Source organism: Solea senegalensis, linkage group LG5 (genome assembly GCF_019176455.1).
Source record: "Solea senegalensis isolate Sse05_10M linkage group LG5, IFAPA_SoseM_1, whole genome shotgun sequence".
NCBI classification, from domain to species: Eukaryota; Metazoa; Chordata; class Actinopteri; order Pleuronectiformes; family Soleidae; genus Solea; species Solea senegalensis.
In genome coordinates, this window is record NC_058025.1 from 4840594 (window position 1) to 4857391 (window position 16798).

Below are 16798 nucleotides of genomic sequence, written 5' to 3' on the forward strand. Positions count from 1 at the left end.
AGAAGTGTTTCTTCAAAAGAACATCTTAAGTGTTTCCAGAGGTAAATGTGTATGTTTGTCACATATTACTGCATGTTTAATTTATATATATATATAGTAATAAGTAGTGTGTTTTCCTTCTGGAAATACGGCTGCAGTAGCTACAGTTAGTGTTTCACTCGTCAATGTAAACAAAGAGTCGTGCCAAACGTCTGGAACTGGACTTTCTAGTGAGAATGGATGAAGACGTACTTAATCTTAACTGAATCACTCCGCTGCAACAATAAAATCCTATGTTAACTTAATTATTTCACTGCCCGACTGATGTTCCCTACAACAGACACACTTATGAAGAAGGTGTCTGGATACAGACCCACACCCAATTCTAATGGAAAGAGGTCAAACTCTTCCTCAGCTCAGTGGTACAGCTTCCTGTCTGATTTTCTTTCGGAGCTCAACACAATGCTGTAAACATCTTTTTCTTCAAAAAGCATGCTTGGCTAAGCTGGTGCTTGCAGTTGATTTGATTATTTTACTGAATTGTCAAACGTGTGGCACACGTTTAAGTTTACACCGGCACCAAAACGTGTTCCCTTTCTTTCATACAAAATGCAAAGCAAAGGCTCGTGTGTACTGGGGCCTTTGCAAATTTCCATTTGTACTTTGTTACCTAAGGCGTGTGTGTGTGTGTCTGTGTGTGTGAGATTTTGGTGTAAAACTGGACATAAATCATGATTTCCTGCCACTAGGAATTAGAGGTATTTCCTGCTCAGAGGGTCAGACAGTGTCCTTGAAAACATGCATTTTCTTTCTTTTGCAAAAAGCGCACAAAACAGACAACAGTGCTGGTTTTGCAGCCTACAAGGCCGAGCGAGACACCTTTGTAGTCCTCCGTGGAGAGGCCGCCAAGGCTGGATATTGTGCAGGGAGGTCTGAGAGAAGGATGCATTGAAATGACTCCTCTTTTCTTTTTTAAGTCTCACCCACAAAGGGTCTGTTTCCCATTCAGGACACAAGGTCATTAGATAATACACACACAGGGACCTCAATGGCCACACAATGGGGGCGGGATCATTCAGCACAACACGAGCTCCACACCCCTCCATGTACAGACTTCTCCACGGCACCGACGCACTTTTAACGGCCTCTGCAGGATGTGTACGTGCACCCAGAAAAGAAATATCTTCATGAATGCTCAATCACATGCACACGGACAGAGGGAATCGTGACATCATTGGGCCCCCACACCCCTCTATTCAGCCCCAACAGAGTTATTTAGCCTTCTAAAATGGGCTCAATGAATGCTGGGGGATCTGTGTGTGTGTGTGTGTGAGAGAGAGAGACTGTGGCTGTTCCACAGGCAGTGGGTTGGCAGCGGCACAGTCCCAGATCTGTTGTTCACTGAAACCCTGATTGAAACTCGGGGAAATGTTCTTGCATGAGGAACTGATGGATCGGTTAGGTCTCAGTACGGAGGTGTTGCGACGCGACAAAAGCTCCACAGTGATACCGAACATGGAAACTCTGACAGATCTTTTTCCAGATGTAAAAAAAAGAATGGAAACTTGACTTTGTGTTCCGCCTGGATGGGGGGAACGTCTTTCCACCGCGTCTGTGAAGATGTCATATTTCAGCTTGTCAAGGATAACACATGGTGTTCTGAAACTCATTTTCTCAAGTCTGCGCGGCGTCATGAAAAGCCAGGAAGAAAGTGGGAGGAAAGTGGGCAGAAAATTTTTTTTTTTTTTTTAAAAAACCCTGTGGCAGAGAGACAATTTGTGGGTCGGAGGACGATGAAAAAGACAGAGGACAGAGTCAGTACTTGAACACACGTGACGTGAGGGCCTGGTTTAGAGACCTGTGTATCTTCATCAGAGCAAGCGTGGGCATATTCGGGCTAATTCTGAACCAGTGGCAACATGTCGGTGTCTGACAATTATCATAACACACATTAATACACACTGCGTAAGAAAAGCAGGAAGAGGGTGAGACAGGCTGATTGAGTTTGTTTAGGATTAGGGTACAATAGTGTCGAGCTGAAACAATTAATCTATTTTGATAATCGATTCATCGTTTCAAAGCTTTTTTTCATGATTAAAACAAGATTAAACAAGATTACAAGATTTCCGAGCTTCTTAAATGTGAGTATTTTCTTTATTTCTTTGCTCTGGGTAACAAAGAAATCATTAAAAGTGAATCATGTTGGATTAATCGATTAATCGAGAAAATAATCGACCGATTAATCGATGATGAAAATAATCGTTAGCTGCAGCGCTACAATAGTGTCCCTCATCTGAAAATGGTCAAGCAATACTATCAGACGTGACTGAGGGAGTGTTTGTGCGTGTACAGCAGCAGCACAGAGGTGGGAGGGGCCAAGAAGTCTTGATCCCAACAGAGTTTTTTTTAAACTTTTCGTGGGCACTTCATTGTCATCTTAGTCAGAGTCCATATTCACTATAACGCTGGACAACACAAGATCTAGAAAACCACCGTGAGAGAGTTGTGGGGAGCTGAACTCACTCGCTCATCTTCTACCGCTTTATCCTCCACACGAGGGCCGCTGGTGCCGACAACAGCTGACATAGGGCAAAAGGCGGAGTACACGCCGGACAGGTCACCAGTCCATCACTCTCACATTCTCACCTATATGTCCAATATGCCTAATCCCTAAACCTGGATGCTTTTGGACTGTTGTGAACCCGGGACTTGGTGTGCTGTAGTGTGAACTCATTTGACAATAGTTTGAATGTGACAGATGTTTGTTAATATTTCAAAAGCTAAAAGTGACATAAAAGTGACTACAGTTTTAAACGCACAGTTAACTGATCGGTGGGCTATTGTTGGTTAATGGTACTCGTGCGTGCCCCTGCTGAGCCATCTGTCAAATTACAGGAGCGTCTCCCTGAAAGCCGAAGCCCTGTCAGGGATCAGCACATTATCAGAAACCTGATCCTCACAGGCACAAAGAACGAAGACTCGCAGCTCCCGAGGGGAGAATAGCAAAGTCACGGAGCTCAGGTCCCGGGCGAGGAGTGCGGGCCGCCGGCCAGGTGTCTCTAAAGTCTGCAGCCACACCAGTGGTGCTTATTCACGTCAGCGCTCCAACTGAAGCGGACACTGAGTCAATGCATTCCCGTGTCCATGACTGTGCCACTCGACTATGTTATCATGCATGTGCGAAGAAAGCACCACCTCCTCAAATCTGACTGTTATTAACTGAAATCAAGCTTCTTCTTACGCAACAGCTCAAATGTGGATGTGCGTCAACAGACTCACACTCATCCAGTCAAACAAAATGGACGTTTCGAGAAAGTTACTGATTCAACAGAACCACGCGTAATAATAATAATACTAACAATAATAATATTGTTTTAAGTTGTCATTAAATGCGGTTTTGTTGTGATGCAGAAACATCTGGTTCCACTATGACAGGGACGCGCAGTTGTTGCGCAGGAGCGCTGTTTGTGTGTGTGTGTGTGTGTGTGTGTGTTACCAGTTGGTGGAGGATCGGGGGTTGATGATGTCCTCTTTGGCCGTGAGCAGCGACAGGCTGTAGGTATCAAGGTTGACCTTTCGCGTGCCCATGATGACTTAAGTTTCCAGGTCACTCCCGCAGCTTCTCAGCTCTTCACAGGTCCCCGACGGTTTTCGGGTGCGGACTGAGTGCTGGAAAACGGCCACAGCGGCAAAGTTGGGCCGGAAATAATAAACAAGAAAAAGAAAAAGTCCAGCAAATGTGCACAAGTTCATGCAACGGGGTTTTTTTTAGGTCCAAGTTGGAGCCAAGTTGTGTGTGTGTGTGCAGGCGCAGCGTCGTCACTCACAGCGCGGAGGGAGACTGCGTCTGCGCCACTGCTCTTTGTGCAGCAAGAGTAGGAGAATAAGTTTTCAATAAAAAGCCCCACCTCCTGTTGAGAGAGTGGAAAGCGTAATGACTTCACTCGCTGCTGCTGCTGCTGCTGTTGGGTCACTCGCAGCCACACGCGCAGCTCGTAAAGCGCAGTCTCGTGCATCCTCATTGTTCTGTGTTTACAGGGTAACCATCGTCTCCACTGAGACAACACCAGACAGACCATCATCATGAAAGGGAGAGTGCAGAGAGAGGCAGAAAGTCAAAAGTCTGCTACAGGGCCGGCCCAAGCCTTTATGGGTCCCCTAAGCAGTATCTGATTTGGGGGCCCCCGCTCCCACCACCTCAGAGCCACAGTTGAGAGATTAGATTTGGATGTTTCCATTATCAGTTTTTTATTGCGATGTTTAAGTTTAAAGTGCATGAATTTTGTCCAAGAAAGAAGTTAAGTTGATATTTAGGTGCTAAATGTCCCCCTTGTGTGTTATGACGCCACCTACTGTTTCATGCCCTGCATTGCTTGATGTACGTAGACACACGTTGAATTATAGTAATTATTAACGGTGTTGCAGACACCGTACACGGTCTCTCCACCTTTGTTAGATGTGAGATTCCACGCAGAACAAAGAGTCTAAAGGTGTCAAATATGACATCACAAAATCCCAAATTTTGTTCCCCCGGGTTACATTTGTGCTCAGGCCCTAATTCATTTACCAAACATCTCTGTGAAATGATTTGTTTACCTGGTTTTTGTAACCAAAGCAGACCTGATTTCCTCAGGTTCACAGTCTGGGAGACCTGATTGTTAAATGTCGTGTTTTCTTTTGAGCCGCAATGCAGAATATGGACTGTTGACATTGTTTAAAGGGGCTACAGGGGCAGTGGTGCAGCAGTGGACCTGTCTGTCTCTCTTTGTGTCTTTTTACCCTGTGAATTGGCCCCCACTGGCTCTTCACAGACCCCAGAGAGGGCATTTACAGTGCAGGCCGTATCTGAACGAGCCCGGTATGGCCCAGTTTCATGGGAACTGGAGTCTGAGGCGGGGGGAACAAGTTGCAAGGGGGAGGCTGATTCAGTGTGAGAACAGCTGGGGGTCTGTTTAGTGGCTATGACACACACACACACACACACACACTCTGGAACTGACCACTGGATCACACCCACAAAAAAATACTGCCATGTGTTGATACACAGGGACATGAACTCTGGGACATGAACTCTGGGACTCTTGGCCCCCCCAAACATGCAGACACACGCTGTGCGTCAGTGGCATGGGGTTTGAAGACGCCGGATTACGCAGACGTTCCTGAGCTCTGTAATTTACTTAGCAGCCACTCTTGGATAATCCGGGACAGATGTAGTGGATAAAAGTCACAGGTTTTTTTGATTTTCAGACGTGTCAGGCTCAGGCTGGATTTGACCTGATTTGTGTTCATTTTTTCTCCCAAACATTTTCCATACCATGCCGAGTTCTTCGCTGCGAGAACTTGAAGTCATATTGTGTCGTTGTTCCATTTAAAGCTACAGTGTGTAACTCTCAGATATGAACACATGTCTGTTAGTATATAAACCTAAAAGAGAGTGCTAAAATTAGCCTATTTCTCAGATCTTCAGTTTCAGATCTTGAGTTTCAGATCTTCAGTTTCAGATCTTCTTCAGTACATCGTGATGACAGTTTTGTAAATGATGTTCTCGTTTAGAGGGGAAATAGATGATAAATCACACACCAGCGTAACTTGCAGCTGGTTTTCCAGGACGTAGAAGAACCTGAAAGAAGAAGTAAAATCACTTCTCCGAAGAAGAAACACCTATCAGAATTGTTTGGATATGAAAGCACTGGGCATACAAAGACTCTGTTGCTCTACATGTCTGAGGGCCAAGGGCCATGACATCCTCATGCCGCTATTATTCTTACAACTTCCTGCTATTAGAGGCTCTCCTGGCCCTTCCAGCCTCTCAGCATCTTCACTGCAGTGCTGTTATCCTCCACTTCAGAGAACTCTGGCATTTCCTCCGCTGAGGCGCTGTGGCAGCTGTTGTTGGAGATGGCGTCTAAATGTGGGAATGATTGTGTGTGTCCAGTGAGCAATTGGATGTGTATGTGTGTGTGTGTGTGTGGTTATGGGGGAATTTTCTCTTCATCCACTGAAACTCCTCTAATTGTTCGGCTTCCTGCCTTCCTGCCTTCAGCAGCGTGTGGGTGACACAGTGTTGAGTGGTCCAGTCACGAGCAACATCCTCTCAGCGTCTCCCACAGGACTCTTAACTTCACGGTCCATTCATGAGCACGTCTCCTAACATTCGTGGATTTAAAAATGTAAGAATTAGTGGCATGTCATGGTAAGATGGCAGAGAATGGGACAACATCTGTAATGCAAGACTCGTCTTAAAGTAAATACTGTATAAAAGGCTTTTTTGAAGGCTACAAAAAACGTATTTTAAGTTACTGACACAGACATAATCTGGTTTCTTCCCACAGTCCAAAAACATGCAGGTTAATTGAACAAAGGCCCAATTTTACTCAAAAGACAGAGATGGACAGAGCATTTCCTCTGTACTGATTAGAGAGGCTGTCAGCTGGCGAAGCAGGTTGTCAAAATATAAAAATGTTAAAAATAAATATTAAAAATGCTGCTATAATGGGATGGCTTACATTTAGCAGTCTTACACTCCACTGCCACAAAATCCGCTTGTGTTTGAGTCCAGTTTAGATCAAGCTCAGTGTAACTCGGTACATGGCACTGCCCTCTAGAGGAAGTATTGCGTTTAAACGTCCATACCGACACGAAAGACACAAAAGATAACATTTGGGATGTACGTACTTAGGTAAAATGGATGGAATTTGAGTATAAATGGGCCTTCTGTGTTCTGTCCAGGTTCAGATTCTGCCAATGAATCCTGTTAGTGTTGCAAACTGGGTCTTTAAATTCAGAAGAATATGTCATTTCACCTCATGGAGCCACTGGCGTCCTTGTTTGTGTGACTTTAATTTTACATGTGGCGTTGCATAACAAGCTCCCCCCCTCTGCATTGACCAAACAAACCCGTGTCTCTAAATAGACCACATCCTTGAAGACCTGGATTTGTACAAATCCTGTTTTCCTGAGTTAAATCTAGGCTTGCATGGAGGGGGGGGCGTGTGTGTTGACTGAAACCTGATGGTCAGTGTTAAAAGGTCAAAGATGTGTTTGGGTTCAGGGGTCCTCCATGTCGGCCCCGCGTGTCGTTGCATCGCTCCTCGCTGAGAGGACAGGACCTCCATATGGTACCACTTTGTGTGTGAGCGTGTACTGTTTGTGTTTGCGCGTGTGAACAGATGCAACGGTTGTAATTGTCATAAATATAGCCCTCCGATGACATCATAGTGTTGTCCTGTGAATTTACTGCTGGAATGTGTCCAACCATTTACAGAAAAGGTCATCGAGTTCGTATTTAGGGATGTTCGTAGTTTCATTGTCAGATTAAAGAAGAGGATGGTTTTACTTTGAGTGACATTTGTCTTTTATGTCAGATTTCATTGTGTGATGTGTATTCTAAACAAACAACAAACAAAACTCAAACCGAAAGAAAACAACTTTGGGGCAGGGACACACAAGGAAAAACTTCAAAATAAAACAGGAATTGAAAACCAGACAGAACAAAAAGCAGAATGTAAAGAAAACAGATTAATAAAAAAAAAGTCCATGGATCACCCAGGGGTTACGACAGATGTTTAATCCAAGAAGATACGCTGTTTTATGACACCATAAATTGGTTTTGTTCTTGAATTAAAAACAATTAGTAATCCAGAATATCAGCAACAATAAAACCCCAAAAACCAAATTTAAAATGTTAAAAAGACAACAAACAAAACAACAATAAACAACAACACTTGATTTAAATGATAATCCTTAATGATTTTTGCCTTTTAAGGTTTTTCTGAAACAAAAAACACACTCAACACTGAAACACATCTGTACTTATTTTGGTTTAACGTCACAGTTTGTTTGTTTTTTGTTTTTTACATTATAATTTCCCTCTCTTCATCTTAATTTATTCTGAATACAGTCTAGAATTCCTCCGATCGCAACTCTAAATAATATTTCAGAAACACAATGGACATTTTTGAAGAGATTCTAATAGCTCTTTTCTGAAGTTTAATTATATGCTCTAAATTTGCTTTGTCGGTATTTCCCCAGAACTGAACAGTGACAGTACATACAAACATTTCTGGTTCAACAAATCCTTCGTTCTTGTACAAAGATAATGATCTATTATTACTCCCGGTGATCTAATACTACTAAACACCAAAAACAGTTTTCCAGCTCTCCGGGTGATGTCACCACTCAGATATGCAGCTTCACAACAACCCGGGTACATGTTTCTCTCTCTTCCTCGTAAGTTTTTATGAAAACATAACAACAATAGGCAGAAAGTAAAATTGCCCACAGAAAAAAAATCTAATTTCAGATCTTGTATCTGACCGTGGCGTCAGGATGATAAAGTGTTCGGGCTGAGAGAGGCCGCCCAGATTTAGATTTCTTGTGTGTCGGTGAGGCAGACACTTTGTGTTTATGGAGCAGAGTTGAGAGACTAGACCAACAACAAGTCGATGATGCAAGCCCGGAGGAGGAGGGTGAGCTGCACAGAGGAATGTGCAGTGGACCTCCACAGTGATAGCTGGTCCACTTTCTTTTTTTGTAAAACATCTATAAACAGATGCGTGTGTGTTGTTAAAGCCTTGAAACCTTTGACACTATCAAAACACTCACTGCTTATACACCATGAGCTATAAAAAGTGTTGTCCAAGGTATAGACACTTATACAAGATGTAAAGCTTCTTCTCTTTCCACGTTCAGATACCTCAAAGCCTTAAGGATCAGTTAGATTCATAATATCAGGTGTGTATATATATATATATATATTCATTTATATTTTTTGTAAGGCCCAAAAAAGGTAAAGGCCATCTTTTTGAGGACATTTTGACCTATTTTAAAGGGCTTTTTTCCAGAGTTAAGACCTGGTAAAGCAGGGCTTTCAAACTCAAATAAAAAAGTTCAACTATGTGGCAAATTAGCTTTAAATCTTTCATCACGATAATGCATATTCATGGTGGTATTTCACAGATTTTCAAAGTAAAAGTCTTTGCTATCATATGGAACGATAATAAAAACGCATTTATGATGCAAGTTGAGATCAAAATGATGTAATAAAAATACTAAACAATAGTGTTAAATAATAAAATAAGCAAAATGTGCCCTAGTGGAAACTCCTAAAGACAATCTGGTAGATTAAAAAAGGTTTTAGGTTCAGAATTGGGTTTAGGTGAGGGTTAGACACTTAGTTATGATGATTAAGGTTAAGTTAAGGGGATTGCATTATGTCAATGATGTGTCCTCGTTAAGACACAAAAACAAGTTTGTGTGCTTACTTGTTTACATTGTCAGGCTTTTTTTAGGGTTGTTATGTGTTTGTGTGTGTGTGTTTTGTATTTGTTGCCTCTTTAGAACATAATTACTGACCTTGTCATGACCAGTTGTGTTTATGGAGTCCAAAACCTGGTCCTAGTGAGGCAGACACTCATTTCTGAGAAACTGGCTAAGTTCAGGGCTAAGATTTATTCTAAGATTTTCTCCTCATATGATGTCACTTCCTCCTTCAGGTCACTTCCTGTATAAATAACTTCCATGTTTAGCTCCTTCCTGTTTGACAAACATTTGTGAAGCATGCTGTGATGGTGTCTGTCCTCACACGTAGCTGCACTGCTGTAAGTCAACAGTTTGATGTCAGTGATGATTAAAAAAAAACACTAAAAAACTAAAATAATATTATATTACAAATGATTTGGTTAAAGCAACCACCATCCCATTAGGATGTTTTCTTTATTGTAACACTGATTTTTGGTCACTGAAGGAGTACAAATACAGTCAGATTAATTAAATCTGTCTTTACAGGCTGTGATTTGATTTTTCTAAACTATATGTTTAGGCTTCTTTTTGTCTCACGTCCATGCTTTTCTTATCTACTCCAGAGGGAAGCCTGGAAAATGAGTGCCAGATGTGGTGATGTCAGCACGTGCCTGTGACTCACGTTGTGTTCTTACGAGGCTGCGGTGCGAGAGCAGGGGCCAAGGTCGCTGGGAAATGTGAACGCAGCCCACGGATCAAGCGGCTGACGCGGCGTAAAAAAGGTCTGTAATCAGTGTTCAAACCCGTGTTTGCGACCATGGAAGATGCTGAGGTCACGATTACAAACGCACCCCGGCAGATTCCTCCATTTACTGGAGAGCGAAAGGGGAAAAAAAAAACCGTGGTGCACGTCACAGACTGGTACGGGTCTGTTGGTTCTGTTCGTAACACACGTCAATAAGACGTATGGACATAAATTCCCTCCACTACCCACAACCACTACCTTGTCATTCTCCAAAAGTTACCCATCATCGACCACATCACTGAGCATCACCATGGCAACCTTTGGCCCCCATGTTTCTGCGGCTCCGTGTGATCCTTCACCAGACAAGCTCTATTTAAAGTCTTAGATCTCAGCGTGTTGATCTTGATGCATTTAGGGAGAGACACATGGTGAGCGTTGCTTAGAGTCATAAAAACGTGTTTAAAAAAAAACAACACTGAACAATACTTTACATGTAGAGGGCAAACGGTTGCTGGTTTGGAAAATAGTTGTTGTTTTTTTATTGTCGAAACCAAGCAGTTAAACTTAAGAAATGTGTTTGAGCTTTGAGTTCATTGGGATTTGTTTTAATCAAGACCAGTGAAGGATAATGAGGGAAAACCATGTTATTAGTTGGTGGCTCTGAAACAGTCACGTCGGGCTCCAACCGATGTTATGTATGATGTATGTTTTGTTTGTTCATCGTAAAACAAAACAAAATCATTTCAATTCATAAAACTTCATTTGTTCCCAGGGGGACAATTAATTAAAGGCACATAGATAGATGATAGGTTACAGTAAGTGTAGCAGCATGGTCCGAAAATAGAAATGGAAAGTTGGATTGTCTATGAATACACTGTAGCTGCATGGTTATTTTAATGTAAGAAATATGCAATTAAATGTGTTTTTACATGTATTTTTCAAGACAGGACAGTTTTTGCTTGTTGCCACTAGGGGGCATAGCTGCATCAAAAGTAACAGTATTTTACACACCTTGTTGGAGAGAGAGATTCTTTTAAGTTAGTACATACTACTTTTATACACAATGTAATAGGTATATTGTAAGTTGAAGTAATATGTGAAGGTATATTATATTACATATTATTTTACTGTGCAAAAGACTCTTAAACGTGTAGAAGAGGTTTTAGTTTTCCTGGGTATTTAAAAAAAAAAAGAAAGAAAGAAAATAAAATGTTCCAGTAAAGTGAAAATTATACAGTTTGGTCAATGCAACATTTCTAAAACAGCAAATCTAATGGTGGACTAAGCCTTTTACACAGTGCTGTATTTTATTGATGTCTGGAAATGATGTTGTTCCGAGTCAGTCATTAGAATCTTTGTTATTTGATAAAATAGTTAGAGGACTATTGATTTGCATTTTGTTGTCATCATGGTCGTGCATTGGATTCCTGGCTCTGCCAGTGAATGGATGAACGAATGTCAAAAACTGTAGTGCAACGCAGCTTTGAGTTGTCACATTGTCAACTGTTTGTGTCTGGCATTTTAACTGTAAACCTTAGTTTTCATTATTATACATTATTATAGTACTACATGTTTTTGTATACTTGTCTGCACTATTTGTCACTGGCATTTTATGAGTTGTGTCATAAGTTCTGAAACTTTAACGACGACGACATTAGGAACATAAAAAACCAAGGCGGACAAATGAGAGAGGCGAGTTGAAAAGATTGACCGTTTTATTAAAATCCATGTCAAACATCAAAATACTGAAATGGCAAAAAAGAGAAAAAAAACGTTTCTTTTTTGAAATTTTGTACAAATCACAGTGGTTCAAAAATATTACAAATTCTTAGTTTCAAAACATTATTATTCTTTTTTTTTTTTGCAAACATTCAGAGCAGCAAAACATTCTGACTGTTGTGTATCTTTTTTTCCTTGAAAGCCCTTAATGGTTTGAGAGTGGTATGCTCTTTCTTTTGCCTTTTTTTTTTTTTTTCACTTTTTATTATTATTATTATTGTAATTAACACAATAAGCATGAGCAGTAAATATTAATAAAACTCACATGAGCCAATGAAACAAAAGTGCATAACAATACTATACAGTATGTACGACCCACTTTAATTATACAGTATAGACCAGGGGTTAATCTTTATTAACACTATCCCTGGCCTGGGGCCACTCGTGCATAAAATCCTATGTATACACCAGCTTAGCAAATGGATACATTGTGGTGAGCAGTTATAAGGTCAGAGGTTAAAATTCCAGCCGGGGCTCGTGTCAGATATACAACACTGTACTGTACTTTGGATAACAACTATTATTCTTTAAAGCATAATAATAATAATAATAACAATAATATATGTAGTTGTCACAGCTAATATCTGTCTTTAATCCAGTCGTTCACAGATGCTGTTCCCCAAACAGAAATACACTGACTCTATATGCATATACATGTGTGTATATATACATATATATATATATACATATATATATATATATATATATATATATATATATATATATATATATATATATATATATATATATGTATATATATATATACACATCTGTATGTGCAACACAGCAAATTGTAACTAAACAGTGGAAGCGATAGGGAACACAACAGAATTTGGCTTAGAAATCATGAGAAAGTGGATAAGAGGATTTAAATTTTTGATCAAGAAAAAGTGGTAAATATGTATAAAGACTTGGCATACTTATCAAAAAAGTAGTATTAGGCTACATAATAGAAAGTGCAGGCACCTGAAAGAGTGCGAAAAATATATATAAAACTGCTGGTTTGCTGGGTTTCTTGGTCATTTCATAAGTTCTCTTTTTCTTTTCTTTTTCTTTTCGTTATCCTATGAAATCACCCGGTCGCCGTCGCCGTGAAGTCTCAAAAACGAAACAGAAGCCGATCTACTACAAAAGCGTTAAAAGATACTGTACAACGAAAGAATTAAGCTGCCTGCTAATATTTTACTGTGCTCGGGAGGCCGCAGGTGAAGTGCCATCAGCCTGTACGGAGTCAAGAGAGTGAGAGTTCACTGAAGGCACGGCAACAACAACAACAACAACAAAGAAGATTAAGACACCAAAGATTAGTGTTCTCGAGGCCTCACAATTTAAAAAAAAAAAACGTGTCGAGGAGGAGGAAATAAAACGAGATGAGACGGAACACAAAATCCTGCGATTAGTGGTCAGTGTGGTGATAATATTGAGGGTTGGCTGAAGGTAACTGTCTTGTCCGGAACATTTTCTGACCTGTGAGGTGTCTGTTCTCACGCAACAAGATACAAACGCTTTTGTTTTTATTTCCCATAGAATCCCTTAGGTCAGAACCCTTAAGCTTAAGAAACTGTGTCTAACACCAGAAACATGCATCATGCTTTTAACTTAATCCCCTCTGCCATCTCATGCAGGTTAACGAACAACAAACTCGACTTTCAGCCATTAAGGACATTTCTATCAATGTGTTTATTACAACACCTGTACCCTGTATCCTAATCATGTTTGATTGTTTGTGTTAACAACAGCAAACACCTGCATTTTGTTTTATTTTTTAATTCCTTCAAGTGAGCGAGAGTGTGTGGACGTCTTCGCATTTTATTTAATTAAAGGCGAGTATTTAGTGATGCTACCTTAAGCCGAGCTCGGCTTAAAACTAACTTGTGCTGTAAGCCTCGTGGCGCGCAGGGAAGCTACTGTGGAGTTCAGTGCCGGACAAGTTGTGTGTGTGTGTGTGGGGACAATACTGTGCTACAGTCATTCAAGTTTGGAAAACAATCGTACGTAAAGGAGCAATTCATGCTAAGCACAAAGAGGTACAGTAAAAAAAAAAATTGAACTACAAAATAACAAACAAACCAAAAAAACAACATAGAAAAGTGCATTCCAACACCAAAGTGTCAATATTATGACAAAGATAGGCCACCATGCAAATGAACCACATTCCAAAAGAGGCTGCACCCTCCCAGTGCACAGGCCAGCCAGTGCTCATAAAAAAAAAAACCAAAAAAAATCTAAATAAAACAATCTTTCTATCTAAACATCAGTGGTTCTGAACTTGCATTGCAGAAATCAAGCACATTTAGAGTTCCTCTACATCTTACTTATTACAAAATGTAGAAAACTCTTCCCTAATCTAAAGCCATGACATTAGAACAACAACCTACTGCCTTGTACTCTATTAAGAGACTGATTTAAGGCCATTTGTGTCTGCGTGGAAACGAGCAGTCGCGGGGCACGACTACATTTTGCCTCGCCGCGGTTGGAAAAGGCCGCCGGTGTCCCTGATGACTTTAACAACGGCTCTGTTCTATTTAACAGCCCCTGGTTATTGAATTTATTATTCGCACCTGTGCTTTTCCTACAGTCACACTTCGAAAATGAAGTCGGCGGCTCGGGTCGCCTCGTGAAATCAAGACGGATGAACGTCGTGCAGTTGTGACATCATCATCATGGCAATTGTCTACAGTGTCCCTGCATCAGTCACCACAGAACCTGTCTGCAGGTGTGATTGAAGATGTTGCTTAAAACCCCAAACTATTAAGTTTCGTCCAACTATAAGGCACATGGACCGAGAGAGGAGGCAACTATTAATAAGCAGGGAATTAAAAACAACAAAAAAAACACCCAACTTGTATCTCGTCAGCTGTCAATATCAGTTAAATACCCACAGCTCTGCACTGGGGTGGATTTAACTATCCGTGGAATAACCCAGGTTGCGTGTGATGCACTTAATACTCCACTTTCACCCTTTCCCCCCAAAAACGGAATCAGTTCAATTCTCACTTGGGTCTCGTGAGATCCTCTCTCTCTCTCTCCGGCGTCTATTTCAGTAGCTGACAATGACTTTCACACACACCTCCAGTGGAGGAACACCGCAACACACACACACACACACACACACACTCCACATGCCTCACACCATCCGTCCATCAACCTCGGGCAGAGCTGAAGGGGCGTTAAAAAAAAACCACAAATAGCACAAACATGCTAATAGAAGCTCATTAACGCGCAGACTTGTTGTTTTTTTACATTCACCACTAAAGCCCAAAGAAATTAGCACCCTCAGCAAAAGAAAATTAAAAAAAAAAAACATTACATTTGCCATTTATGACAACATTTATGCAAATTCAAACTTAAGTAACACTATTTTCCTTGTTAAGGATGGGGAATCTATTTTTTTTCTTCCTAAATAGAAACGCAACCCCTCTATGGTAGAAGCAAAAAAAAACACTAAAACATAACGTTTCCACGCATTCCTCACCACTGAACACGAAACCTGCGAACGCCACATCGCATATTTGTTTGTGCGTTTCCGTGGACACCGAAAGCACCGTTTTCAATTCCAGCAAGAGGAACGGAAGGCAAACGGGGGCGGCGGGGGGGGGACTCAAATGTCACGCCGCACCCACAATCCACTTTTTCTTCACTTCTCTAAGAAGCAAGGGAAGCAGAAATGGAGAAAAAAAATGACGAGGAAGAAAAGAGATTCAAATGCGTCGCAGCTTTGGCATTTCGGAATCGGGTGGAAATCATTTTCATCGTTTTCTAAAACACTGTGCAAGTTTTTTGTTTGTTTTTCCTAACACTTTGCAACAACTCGAGTAAGACATGTTCTCATGTTCTCCTAACGACTGAAAACTACATACAGGCATTATTAACACTCTGTGAGGGTTAGTGGTAGGTGCCCTGAGCAGTGCTGCCCCTAGTGTGGTAGGGGTGTAAAGGCAGGCTGGCTGAGGTGCTCAAATGCAACCTAGTGGTTAATACTGTGTCGTCGTTGCCCTCTGTGACAGTATCCAATAAGGCTCAAAACCTCTTTACCCCCCCACCGCCCCCCCCCAACATTGCTATAGAGTGGTCACTTTGAATGTCTCTGAAGTGCTCAAGGGGGGCGGGGCATGCAGGGGTGGACGACGATGAGACACCTCGGACCACATCGGGACAAGACCAGAGGGTGATGACAGTTACGATCACATTGCTTTTCTAAAGCTCTTCCTGGGAGCAGTGTGCACCGTTTCCCCTGATATGAGCATCCAAGAAGGTGCAAACATCTATATATAAAGATCAAATAATAGCAAAATCATGATTGTGTGGTCAGCAACAGTTCCTGGGAATCCAGTGCTGGTTTTAGGCAGGGGGGGGTGGGACTTTGAGCACAGATTTGTATGTGACGTCTAACAGTCTGTAGAAAGTGAAGGCAGAGGTCGCGGTATTAACATGTTTTAGTCATTAAGGTCAATGTGAAGGGTGCAGACTGAGAGAGATACAGAGAGCCCTTGCTCCCAGTCCAATCACTCAAAGGCTGAGACACTGTGAGTGCTGGTGAAGGGACAGAGCTGCTGTGGAGGGGGACAGGACGGGGACGGGAGGGGGGGGACAGGGCTGCACTGCAACGCCACAGGCCCTTTACAGATCGCGGCATCTGGGAAGAACTAAACTCAAAAATGGCACGCATATACTCGCGCCCCCACACACTTGTCACACAGGCGTACCAAAAATGCATTCATGAAGTCACCCACGATTATCAAGAGGCACAAACATTCCCTCAAACACGCTGAAGCACTGATGACCGAGGCGGCCAGTGAGGCGTTTAGGAGACATGCGGCGAGGACGACGTGTGTCTCCAGAAACACCAGCCCCGCTTGGTGTGCTGCTTGCGCAGGATCTCCTCCTCGCGCTCGCGCTCCTTCTGAGAGCGCAGATAGCGGTCCTCCTCCTTCAGGAACCACACCGGAGGCCAGCGCTGCTTCTCAAAGTGCCTCTGGTTTTCTACAGGGAGGAAATGTTTTCATTTTTTAAATCAAGAGAAAGAGAGCTTCACAGATTTAAAAGAGGCAGATA

The 16798-nt window shown here is 41.8% G+C and overlaps 2 protein-coding genes across 5 annotated transcripts in view; both read right to left on the minus strand.

Annotated features, from left to right (window-relative positions):
• The window catches only part of si:dkey-40c11.2 (drebrin-like protein), a 29989-nt gene extending 26208 nt beyond the window's left edge, over nucleotides 1-3781 (minus strand). The window contains exon 1 of the mRNA XM_044026679.1: nucleotides 3476-3781. Coding sequence (XP_043882614.1) covers nucleotides 3476-3567 — 92 coding nt within the window. The 5' untranslated portion in view covers nucleotides 3568-3781. The remainder of the gene's footprint in view (nucleotides 1-3475) is intronic.
• A 9898-nt stretch (nucleotides 3782-13679) lies between these two features.
• Nucleotides 13680-16798, minus strand: part of rhobtb4 (Rho related BTB domain containing 4) — a 40048-nt gene continuing 36929 nt past the window's right edge. For all 4 annotated transcript variants that reach the window (XM_044026683.1, XM_044026684.1, XM_044026682.1 and 1 more), the window contains one exon: nucleotides 13680-16726. In XM_044026683.1, coding sequence (XP_043882618.1) covers nucleotides 16548-16726 — 179 coding nt within the window. In that variant the 3' untranslated portion in view covers nucleotides 13680-16547. The remainder of the gene's footprint in view (nucleotides 16727-16798) is intronic.